This window comes from Sturnira hondurensis, unplaced genomic scaffold, assembly GCF_014824575.4.
Source record: "Sturnira hondurensis isolate 20B ecotype Veracruz unplaced genomic scaffold, ASM1482457v3 Scaffold0004068, whole genome shotgun sequence".
In the NCBI taxonomy this organism is placed as follows: Eukaryota; Metazoa; Chordata; class Mammalia; order Chiroptera; family Phyllostomidae; genus Sturnira; species Sturnira hondurensis.
Genome location: NW_028076699.1, coordinates 7,680,636 through 7,692,021, shown reverse-complemented (window position 1 = coordinate 7,692,021; position 11,386 = coordinate 7,680,636). Strand labels below are relative to the sequence as shown.

The window sequence follows — 11,386 nt, the reverse complement described above, 5'->3', positions numbered from 1 at the left end:
CAGGGGCCGAGGAGCTCCAGGGGACCCAGTGTAGGTCCCTCTGAAATCCAAGGAACCCAGACCCGCCTTAGCTTGGCCGTGGGCGGGAGGAGGGCAGAGGCTGGGAGGAGGGCGGCTGGGACCCGGGCTGCGAGGCGACGGCCGGCCTCGGGAAGCCTGGAGGGGGAGGAGGGCGAAGGGGGCTGGAGAGGGCGGCGGAGCGGCGAAGGGTGAGCAAGTCCACACTTCCAGACGCGCCCCACGCTCTCCCGCCGACCGCTTCACTCCGAAGTGGCTCTCCCCGCTCCTTCCCCTCTCTCCCTCTGCTCTCCGTCCTTCCTTCTCTGCCCACCTCTCCTCTCCCCATCTTCCTCCTCTCGCTCCTTCTCCCCCCACTTCCATCCATTCCTCACCCTCGCACTTTATAACCAAACAGCCAAACCCCTTTCCAATTAAAGTGGAATTAGGCAACTCAATCAAATTAGCTCCCTATTAAAGCCCTTCTTTATTAAACCGTTTTCTTGTCCTGCTATTAAGTTTCACCGCCTGGCAGAACTCGAGCCGGCCCCAGAAGTTGACCTTAGGATGTCGCCCGGGCCAGCCTTGGGGAGGGGCGCCCTGTTTCCCAAAGCGGGGGAGTCGCCCTGTCCGGAGCAGACGGGCACAAGGAGAAGGCGGCCGGAGGAAAAGCGCGCGGAGTGAGGTCTGGCTGGAAGGAGCGTCCTCACCTCCCCTCTCGACGACGCGGCCCCGGGCGGGAGCAGCGCCCGCTACTGAGGGCGGCTCCCAGCAACACCCGACGACACCTCCGTGGGAGACCGTCTCCCCGTGCAGCCTTCCCCCCATCCGCCGCCTCTGTCGGCCCTGGCCCCAGGTCTCTCTGAGGAGGGAGGCGCGCCGTGTAGGACCCGGGCCGCGCTCCCATCGGCTCCCGGGGGAGAACCCGGGCCCCGCCGCCAGCCCTGCGGGACCCTAAGGCGGGTCGCGACCCTGCTCCCCGGCAGGGACGCGGCAGAGGCAGCTCCAGGGCCGGGCGTGGGCCCGGATCCACGCGCAACCCGGCCCGCCAGGGCTCGGGCGCCCAAGCCGGGACAGGTGGGGACACCAGTCCCCCTCCAAGCGCAGCGGGCGCCGCTCCTCCGGGAGTCCGAGCCTTGGGGCCCTCCGAGGCGCCCCGGAAGGTCCCGGCCCCGCGACCCCCGAGGGCCACAGCAGCAGCCGGACCTCGGTCGGGCTTTTCCCTGGCACCGCGGCTCCAGCAGGAGGAAATGAAGACTTTTTTCAATCCCGCTCACTGCCCGAGGAGCGGGACGGGATCCGGTGTCGTTTTCTTAGAAAATAACATTTATTTCTAGCTCCTGTCTAGGCAAAGGAAAACACAAAGTGACCCATTCTCTGCAACAGCGGTTCCCGCTGTCCACGCTCCGTCGAGTCCCGGGAGGAGGGGGCGGCCCCCAGGCGGGCGGGTCTGGCCTAGGCGCGCGTCGCTCTGTCCCGGCTTCTGTGCGCACCTTGACCGCCCCTCGGAGAGACACCGGCCCAGGTTGGTGGGGCGGGTGGGCAGGATTCGTCCCCAGTTTACAATATATTTTGTCTATAAAAACCTGATGAGTACAATGCGCGCATAGTCTAATTCTTCCACTTTTTGCTTGTTTTTGAATTTTCTCACGTTAATACCGAGGTCACCTACAGATTACAATTAATAACTTAGAATTCCATTTTATAACATTATACACTGGCTTGTATGTATATGTATAGATTATATATAGATTTATACATATATAAAAACACTGCACCAAGGAAACCCATGCTTATTGGCTTAAGCAACAAAGAGAGCGACAAATACCGCAACAAGGAAAGTGCACTGTAGAACTTGTCTTTTTTTACAATTTATGTCGACATATATGTGTGTCCCAAAGACTCGACTCAGTGCCAAGAGATTTATACATCCTAAATTTGTATTTGTTAGAGCAAATATTTAAAATTCTTCAAAGGAAGGGGGAGACAGAAGACAGACTCTCAGACTACCCCGCCATCCACTTGAGCTGGGGCAGGCGGGGTGGGCGTCACTTGACAGAGAGGCAGGAGGCTGAGCTTCGGAGGGGCCTCCGCTCTGGGAAGGACTGGGGAGCCCCGGGAGGGGTCAGGGGCTGAGGGTCCGGGCGGCGCCCCTCCGAGGACATCTACGACCGTTGCTGCTCCCTTTCGCTCAGCTTTCCCCACCTACCCTTCGAAACAAAACTGAAAACCAGCTGGAGCGAGAGGACCCCACTCAGGGTGCAGAGCGCACACCGGACGAAAAGGGGCCGGGGGGCCATGGGGACAAGCCTGGTCCCTGTTCGGGGGCCGCCCTACTGCTTCTCAGGGGCGCCATTGACCATCGGCCCGTAGAGGCCGCCGCCGTAGGACGGCTCCTTGTGCACGGCCGCGGCGGCCGCGGAGCGATCGCGCATGAGGTCGCTGAAGGCGTAGTCCACGGGCGGGCGGAAGCCGAGGGTGGGCACCAGGCCGGCGGTGGAGTAGGGCGCCATGAAGGCCAGGCCGCGGCTGTGCGCCGCCGCCGCCGAGTAGGCCAGGCGCAGCGGGCTGAGGCCCAGCGGCGCGCCCAGTGGGTAGGCGCCCGCGTCGGCGCCGAAGTGGCTGGCGTTGGGCTGCAGAGGCGAGAAGGCCGAGCGGCTGCTCAGCGAGCCCAGCGTCCCGGGGGCCATGGCGCCGGCCAGCAAAGGTCTATGGTGCGCTGGCGCGGCCGGGCCCGTCTGTAGAGGCGCCGGCAGCCCGGGACCCCCGGAGGCGGCGGCGTCAACACGGCCGGGCCACCCATCGTCCACGGCCGCTAGGGCACCCGCGGCGACCTTGTCGGAGGGCACGGCGGGACCGAGGCCGGCCGCCAGGCCCCCGCGGTGGTGGTTCAGCACCTGCTCGATGGCCTGCACCACGTCGCCCCCGCAGCCCTGCAGCACCAGCTCCAGGACGCCGCGTCGGTGGCCCGGGAAGACGCGCGTCAGGATGTCCAGCGGCGTCCGCTGCCGTGGACCCGGGCCACTGCCCAGCCCTGGCGCTGGCGCAGCCTCGGCCTCTTCTCTGTCGGCCTCCGAACCGGATTCAGAGCCCAGAGGGCTGGCGGAGCCCGGGCTGTCCTCCTCGCCGCCGCCTCCGGGGCCAGCGCTGCCCGAGCAGCTGCCACCTGCCTCCTTGGAGGCCCGGGTCAGAGGCGACCCTGAAAAGGACTCGCCATCGCCGTTCTCGGAGCCCGAGCCTGGCCGCACCTCCGGGGACGACGTCCCGGGACCTGAGTCCGCGCCGTCGGGTGATAAGGGCTTCCCGGGTGGCAGCGGCGGGCTGCCCGGACGGCCTGCTTGAAGCAGCGCCTTGGGGAATAGGTCGAACTTCTGTAACTTGGCCTCTGGGAGAGGAGAAAACAGGATGTGAGGAAGAGTTAGGAGTGGGGAGGCCAACACACTCACAGCACCCCAGCCATGCGCATTCCAGGGTCTTTTCCCAATGAGCCCCACGACCTTCTTCATTCAGGGCTCCACATTCTTTTGGCTCCACCATTCCTTCCTCTCTGAGCCCCTCTCCCCCCGCCCCCGCCCCCAGGGAGCGCGCTCTCTCTCTCTGCACCCAGAGCCCCAACCACCGGCGCCCTGCACCCTCGATGTTCAGTGCCCTCCTCCCCACATCTGTGCTTCAGCAACTCCACCCTGTTATCCCCTCCTGGCCCTGCCCTGCCCTGGAAACGTGAACTGGCTCCGGGTTCAAGCAGGGGCCAACACAACCTCCACCGACACCACACTCTGCACAGAAGAGACCACTCCGCTTCTGTGATTCCAAGGGCCAACCCAGGCCTGGGTGTGCTCTGGCCCCGGGCAGCCTGTGAAGGAAGGCGCCTTGGGCATCCAGTAGATCCTCAACCTCGCTACAGGGGCAAAAATAAAGCCCCTATTTCTAAGCCACCCTTTCCAAAATTAAGACTAAAAAGTTCTTGCCTCCCAAGCTGAGAAAGCCCCAATGGCGGCCGCCTGATTTCCTCCATCGCGTGAAAAAGCCAAGGGGGGTTTGAAGAAGAGGGTGGGGCCAGGCAGGAAGTCTCGGGGTACGAGGGCCGCGCGCGGAGGGCAGTGAGAGAGCTCGTACTCTGGGAAACTGGGCACCAGGGGGGGAAGGAGCTAGAGGGGAGCCGGGAGCAACCTGTAGTTGTCGGGAGCATTAGAAACACGATTAAAGGAATCACAAACGGAAAAGGAACGCTGTGTCTCCAATACCTAGTGATGGAGGTGCGGGAAGGGGCAGGACGCTTGGAGAAGGTCGGATTCCGGAAGAGAGTTAGGAAGCAGCGGGGAAACTGCGGCACATGGAGAAGCACAGAACGAAGGAAAAGAGAAGACGCGCGGGGTCCCGCGCTGGGAAGACCCAGCGAAGTGAGCAGGAAAGCGGGGACCTGTGTGTGTAGAGGAGATAAGACTAAAGCATTCGCAGCTGAGCCTGCGGTGAAAGAAAGGAGTAAAGTGCAAGTGCTTCAGAAAGAGGAGTCAGTGTTGATGTTCCAGAGCAGGGGCTGGGTGCGCGGTAAACCCTGGAGGTCCGGACCTTTGGAGAAGGGGGTTCTGCTCCTGAGTACCGAGTTCGGTCCCTGGGCCGCGCGCCGGGCCCCGTCCCTGTTCCCCTCACCTCCCAGGCCGGCCGCGCTCTCACCTGGACTCCCGGCGCCCGCTGTGCCGCCTCCGGCCCCCGCAGGCGCTGCCGCTCCCGCGCCCCCGCCGTCCGGGGCGCACACGGAGCCGAAGACCTCGTAGGCGGGCCGCGGCGGGATGATGCCGTTGGCGGCGGCCAGCGCCAGGCCCTCCGCTGTGCCGTAGAGCAGCTGTAGCTCGCGCGCTTCGTTCTCTTCCTGCGCTTGTTGCCTGCGCAGCGCCACCTGCGCCGCCATGACCCGCTGGCGCTCCGCGATGAGCGTGCACTTGGCGCACAGACAGTCCTTCCAGCGGCAGTAGCGCTTGTGGCCCTTGAGCGCAGACACGACGCCGTGATTGCGGCAGCGCGCGCACTTGGGGGTCCGCGGATACTTCTCCGCCGCCCGCAACAACAGCGGCGGCGCCCGTAGCAAGCCGCCCGCCACGCTCACCGGCAGCGAAGCGGCCGCCGCCGCCGCCGCTGCCACCGACGCCACAGATGCCACCGGCGGCCCCGTCGCTGTCGTCGCCGCCGTCGCCGCGCCTGGCACGCTCGGCAACTCGGAGCGCAGCTCCATGTCAGCACCTGGCGTGGAATACCGTGGGAAGGGAGGAGAGACTTGCGATGAGGAGTGTGCGGTGCGCGGAGCTAAAGCACCCACTCGAGGAACCCAGGCTTAGAGAGGGACATTTCGGCCGCACCAGTTTGACTGCTGGTCGTCAAATTGCTAGGAGGAGGCGTCTTCGGAGCCCGCCTCCTGAGGCCGAGCTCCCCCACCCCACTCCCACCAGAGGCTTCTTATATCTGATTTATGCGCTGGGTGTAAGATTTCGTTTGAATCAGTGATTCTGCTGGGGAAAAAATCGAAACATAACTTTTGAAAGTCACTGGTTAAGATGGATGTAAGGAGAGTTTAGAAAAAAAATAGTATTACCCAAAGTTTAGGTTTATCACTGTGAGACGAGGTAGAGATGTTTGTTTGATAGGACTTGTATGTGAGAGAGAAAAATCTGGACTCAACAGACTGGTGCCAAGACAAAACAGGGCCATCCAGGGTGGAATGTCCAGTTTTGTGGAAGGGTGAAGAGAAGGAGAGTTCAGCTGGTTGGGCTGGAGGGGTTTGTTTGTTTGTTTTGCTGGTGGGAGCCAGAGAGTTCAAGAGAAAAGCCAGAAACAGGAAGAATCGCTGTAGGGAGTGGAGCAAGGGTCTGGAAGCGACTCAGGGGCGAAGTTAGGCCCTGGGGCCCAAGGGCCTGTGAAAATGTGGGCGCCACAAGTTCCGTGGTGCAGCCCTCCACAGAGTGGGGAAGAGAGTTGGTGTGGAGCCGAGTTTAGGAAGCCGAGGGAGGAGGATTAAAGAGAAAATTCAGCCGAAGAAACTTCGGGTAGGCGAACCCAGACCAAGATTAGCTAGCTTGAGAGTAGCGGAAAACAGCTGACTTGGGTACCTGGGTCCCAGGCTTCACGCAGAAGAGATGGGTGTGCTTGAGGAAAAAAAAAATTCCCGCAGGCAGAGGCTGGGGTGGGGATGGAGTAAAACCTGTGGCACAATCACAGTCTGGAGGAGCAGCCAGGGAGGAAAAAGTATCTTGCAAAAGTCAGGTGTTACAGGAGGGAGATTCTGACCCCCTCACACTGCCTCTTCCTCCCATCCCGGTTTAGGTGCCTAATCCTCAGAAACGCCCTCCCCACCCTGAGGCTTCGCGGGACCCCTTTCGGGCACAGATTCCTGCTTTCTGGTCTCAGAGCGGGGTTCCTGGAACTTGGCTGGCCCAGCAGGCAGCACCAAGGCAGGGGAATGGCCTCTGGAACTGGCTCTGAGCGAACGCAGGAATCTCACCTGCGCCGCGGCCCCAGAAGGCCCAAGCAGGCCCAGCTCCGAGCTTCCTGCGCGGCTTCCTCTGGGTCCTTCAAGTGTCGCCGCCCGACAGTCCTGGACCCCTCCCCTCTCTACCCGCGCTTCCTCTCCTTCAGGCCCCTCCGGCCGCACAGTCTCTCAGGCCAGCGTGGCCCGAGCTTCGTCTACAGGGGCCTCAGGCCGGGCCGCCTCCCTTGCCCTCCCTGAGGCCCTCAACTACCTGCCTTGGGCTCGGGGATCCTCCTCCGGCTGGCGCTGCGCGCACCTCCCAGCTCCGCCGGCGATGCTGGCGCTCTTAGCCTCTTCTCTTTGCCCCCACCCCCCGGCCCCTTATCTGACCACGTCACCCTCCTTCAGTCACCATGTCCGAACCGGCGGACCCCTTCCGAACGCCGCGCAGTCCAACCCTTCCGTCGGAAATCCGAGCCGGGGGGGCCGTTTAGGGACCGACCGGCTCGAGGGCGGGACCCGGCCCTAGCTGCGCCGCTTCCCCTGGCGGAGCGCGCCGGACACTGCGCGCGGCTGGGCCCTAGCTGCCCGGCGCTGCCAGACTCTCAATGAGCCGCTCGCCTGCTCTATTGTTGCTCCTTAGGGCTCCATTAGACAGAATTGGACAACAATGTGGCGCCTGCCATTGGCCAGGGGAGGCAGACGGCACTCTGATTGGCCGGACCCGCGCCCCGGGAGCCCCGCGTTCCGCAGTGTCCGAAAGATTCGAAACTCCAAAGGCTCCGCCGAGTGTCTCTAGGAGGGGAGGGGGCGCACCAGGGAAGAAGTGGGAAAAAGTGGACAAGAAGGAGCGTTGAAAGTATCGTGACAAGTAGTTTCCGTGCGCCGGAGAGCGTGTGAATTGCGCCTAATTACCGTGTCCGGTGGCGTCTCTCTGCAGACCTGTGTAACCCTTCGGCTTCGGGGCGCCGGCTCTGCTGCGTAGCTCTCACTGGCGGGGGGGCGCTTGGCAAGGCCGGCTTTCCCAAGTGTCCCTGGCGGCCCGAGGCGAGATAGGGGCAGGTGACAATTCAATTACCACGGTCGGGGTGGGGGTGAGACGGGGGCGGGGAAGGGAGGGTGTAGGTGGCGATGCCAAGAAGGTTTCCCAGCTTCCTTCCGGCTCTGTCGGCGCGCTCTGGAGTCCCGTGCGTTTGGGGTAGTCAGGGGCTTGGTTTGTCTTTTCTCTTGTTGTCTTTAGAAGGTAAATTATTTTTAAACTCCTGATAAGATAATGGCTCATGGAGGGTAAGTGTGGCTAGTAGGGATTTTTGCTTTTGAAGGGGAGTCCGGAGAAAAGGAATGGGGTTGCGCTTCCTGTCCACGCCGGCCGCGTCCCTGGAGCGCGGGGCGTCCTTTCCCTCTCCACCTTCCCTCACCCCGTCCCTCCGGCCCTCCTGCTCTTTCTTTTGCTCGCTTCTGCAATGTTTCGCTTTTCACATGATGGCGGGATTGTTTTGTCGTTGTAGTTTTAAATGAACAATTAGTTTAATTTTTTAAACCCAAAATAAAAGTGACCTCCCCATCTCCCCAGATCCTCTTGAAAGCAGGACGCGCAACCGTCTGTCTGTCCATCCGGCCAGAGGCAAGGTCGCCGCAACCTCAAGCGCAGTTTCAACTTTCGCCGTCCTGACGTCACGGCCCTGACACAGCTAGGTCTTCGGAGAAGGTAACAGGTTTCGGATTTTGTTTACCTTTTGAATGGCGACGTCTGGAATTAACGCCGCGGTCATCGGGCGAGATCGCCTGGGGTTTCTCTATCTGTGGTTTTCTGGGCATTTTCTTTCTATTTTCCTCCTTGTAATAGTCTCCCACTCTCGTTTATTACCCACTTCTCTCTCTCTTCAGAGTAAAGAAAATACGTTCAATTAACAAGAAAAAATGGGTTTTCTCATATTCTCCCTCGAATCCAGATCATGCGTTTCCAAGTCGTTCTTTCGAACTTCCAGGGCCACTGGGTTCTGGCCCCGAGCCATCCGAGGCTGGGACGTGCAGGCTCGGCCCGGGCACCTCAGGACGCAGCCGGGTTCACTCCGCATGAGTGCTGCATCGCACCCTGCCAGCCCAGCTGCCTCGGACGCCTGGGGCTGTGGACCCAGAGGAAGGCTCTGGCTCTGGGAACCAGTCCCCACAGACGACCCCAGAACCTCGCGCGGGTTCCTTCGGGAAGCCAAACTCGAGGACCAAACTTGGGGAGGGAGGAGAGGAAGAGTGTGGTGTGCTAAAGAGTGTGGCGGAGAGCTTCCAGAAGTCGATCAGGTCGGGGAGAGCGCCCTCCGCCCCAAACGGAGCCTGTGACAGCGATGGAAACCAGGTGATTTGCTCCTGGCAAATTCCACTCGCTGGAGCCTGCAAATGTGTTTGGGAGCAAAAGGGGTCAGGTCCCTAGAGTCTCTCGCGTGGAGTGAGGGTAAGGGAGTGAGCCCGGGATAATAGGTTCGTCAGGAGCATTGGACCCAGACCTCACCGTCCAACACTTAGGGGCTGTGAGGTCCAGGAAATCTCTGCGAAACGTGCACGCTGGTGGAGGGTGGGAGTCTGGGAGTGGGAAGAGAGAACCGCAGCCAGATCCTGGGAGGGGGCAGCCAGGTGCCTCCTTCCAGAGCGCCCTCGGGTTAAATTTTACAGAAATTATTTTAAACCTCAAATGAGATGAACTTCAGAATCAGCCTAGCTTTCCTGGGGCAGTAGTCCAGACGGCCTTCTTCCTTCTTGAAACCAAGCCACTGTGAGATTCCCTCACTTGAGTGTGAGCCTGCAGCAGCCCAGGGTCTAGCCGAAGGTTCGGACTGCGGACCCCAGAGCTCTCCTGCTCGCGTATAAGGAACCTCGTTTTCTCAGGAGGGGGACAGGACACATCCGGGAGACAAGCCCAGCGGGAGAAATCTGCCCACCCCCACAGCAGGCACCTCCCCACCCTCTTTCCTCCTGCCCACAGTCCAACAGGTCCGAGGCCCACAGCCTTTCCTCTGGTGCGAGGCTGGGGTGCACACGTGAGTAATAGTGTCTGGAGGGAGGCGGAGTAATGCGCTGGAGCAGGGTCCTGCACCCACACCTCCGCGGGCCACTCTGGGGCCAGTTCTGACTTGGACTCAGGTCAGGAGGAGAGGAGCGAACTGGAAGGGGCAGCTGGCTGAGCCACCAGCGGTGGGGAGAGCATGCCCAGACTGAGGCAGCAAGGGCTGCCCCTCTACTCACAGCAGTGTGGCTTCACACCTAGACACACCACTTGCACATGTGACCTCATTCTGCAAAGTCTTGGACACGTTCTCACACCTGCATGCAGTTACCATCCACAGGGTGCACTCACTTCAGAGGCTGCCCTCCCACCCAAGGGTGCCCCTTCGGAACATTCCTTCTACTTCACAGCACTTCCATGAGCATGTCCACATCCTTGGAACGTCCACTTGGTGTGTGACCTCTCGCCCAGCGCCCACGGACTCCCACCTGGGACTGAACACCCTGACAGGAGCACATACACACGTGCGCCCTCGCTTCTCCGCCGACCCAGCCCTACCCCAGGGCCCCGCCGGTCGCTGGACTCCGAGCTGAGAAAGCCAACCCTCCCGGACAAACGAGGCAGCTGAGGGCAGAAAGCCCATCCTCACCGAGTTTCTCTCTCTCTCTCTCTCTCTCTCTCTCTCTCTCACTCACACACACACACACACACACACACACACACACACTCTCCCTCACATGTCCTCTTAGCTCAGGATCATTTGCTGACGCCTTTACTCTGCCAGGGCCTGGAACCCCAGAGGAGCGCTCCCAGGCACGAAAATCCACCTCCACCCTTGTCCCCTACTGGCCCCACCCCCATGCACCCTTTCCCCCAGGCAGTGGTGGGAACCCCAAGGGAGGCCCTGCTGGGGACCCGGGGTGAGGCTGGGGTGGGGGTTGAGGGGGCGGGGAGAAGGCTGGAGGCCGGGCGCAGTGGCGCTAAGTAGGAGCGAGGCCCGGGCTCTCGCTGACTGGGGACCCGGGAGGCACTGACTTTTGCGCTGTTTGTCCGCGGCCTCGGAGCAAGCAGACGCCATCTGTTTGCCGGCTGCGGCGCATCCCGTTTAATTATCCTCCCGGCAGCCTAATAGAGATGATATTAAACTAAATCTTTCTGACATTAAAAGTAATTATCCCCAAACCAGTGGCTCCAGGACGAAATCGCCCCTCCCGTCCCCGCCCCTCCCTGGGCCGCGCCAGATTCCGTCAGTTTGGCTGAAACTCTTATCGGGGAAGAGGCGCAGATAAAGGAGAGAAGGGCCCTCGGGAGAAGGAGCCCCCGGGGCCACCCCGCGCCCTGTTCCCCGCACGGCCACAGACGCTCTGGGACGCACGGACACGCGTGCGGATGTGCACACACCTGCACACGCACAGACACGCACAACAACCTTTCCCTTCGAATCCACTCTCGGGCGCTCTGGGGCGGACAGGTTGAAGCGCAGCTGGTTCTGCTGTCTCTGCCCCCGAGCCCGCAAAAAAATCCAAAACAACAACAACAACAACAAAATGGGCTTTTGTGTGGTCAAAGCCACGATTCCGGTTTCGTCCAGGACCAGGGCCCCAGACACTGTTTTGCAGCCAGAAAGAGCCCCTCCTGTCACGACGGGCGGCCTAGGCGCTCTGCGCGAGGGACCCTGCGCCCTGCGCCCCGCGCCGCCTGCACAGGGTCTTGGTGAGGGGGCACCGCTTTCTCTGTGCAGGCGAGTCTCACGGCCTCGCTGACCGGGAAGCGAGGTGACCTGCCCCACACCTTACAACTAGTAAGGAGTGGGCCGGAATTCGAACTCAGGAGTGCCAAGAGAGACCCCCACCCGAGGCCCAGTTCTGCTCAGCTCCAGACCCCTGGCCTGAGCCCCTCTCCGTGCCTTCACCCTCGGGCCCGCGGGGCCA

The 11,386-nt window shown here is 61.6% G+C and overlaps 1 protein-coding gene and 1 long non-coding RNA gene across 4 annotated transcripts; one reads left to right on the top strand and one right to left on the bottom strand.

The window, feature by feature from the left end:
* Window positions 1–1,621: 1,621 nt before the first annotated feature.
* On the bottom strand, window positions 1,622–7,514 carry DMRTA2 (DMRT like family A2). Of its 3 annotated transcripts, XM_037043318.1 has the most exons (4): window positions 6,733–7,514; window positions 4,672–5,235; window positions 2,326–3,382; window positions 1,622–2,291 (listed from the first exon to the last, which is right to left on the bottom strand). In XM_037043318.1, the coding sequence occupies exons 2-3, from the start codon at window positions 5,225–5,227 to the stop codon at window positions 2,331–2,333; spliced, it is 1,608 nt and encodes a 535-aa protein (XP_036899213.1). In that variant the 5' UTR covers window positions 5,228–5,235; window positions 6,733–7,514; the 3' UTR covers window positions 1,622–2,291; window positions 2,326–2,330. The 3 variants fall into 3 exon arrangements, with proteins under 3 accessions (XP_036899213.1, XP_036899212.1, XP_036899211.1); XM_037043317.1 differs by having other exon boundaries at window positions 1,622–3,382; window positions 6,729–7,514; XM_037043316.1 differs by having other exon boundaries at window positions 1,622–3,382.
* A 95-nt stretch (window positions 7,515–7,609) lies between these two features.
* LOC118985012 (uncharacterized) lies at window positions 7,610–10,282 on the top strand. The gene is made up of 2 exons (XR_005066028.1): window positions 7,610–7,700; window positions 8,031–10,282. It is a non-coding gene; the product is annotated as an uncharacterized LOC118985012 (long non-coding RNA).
* The last annotated feature ends 1,104 nt before the right edge of the window (window positions 10,283–11,386 follow it).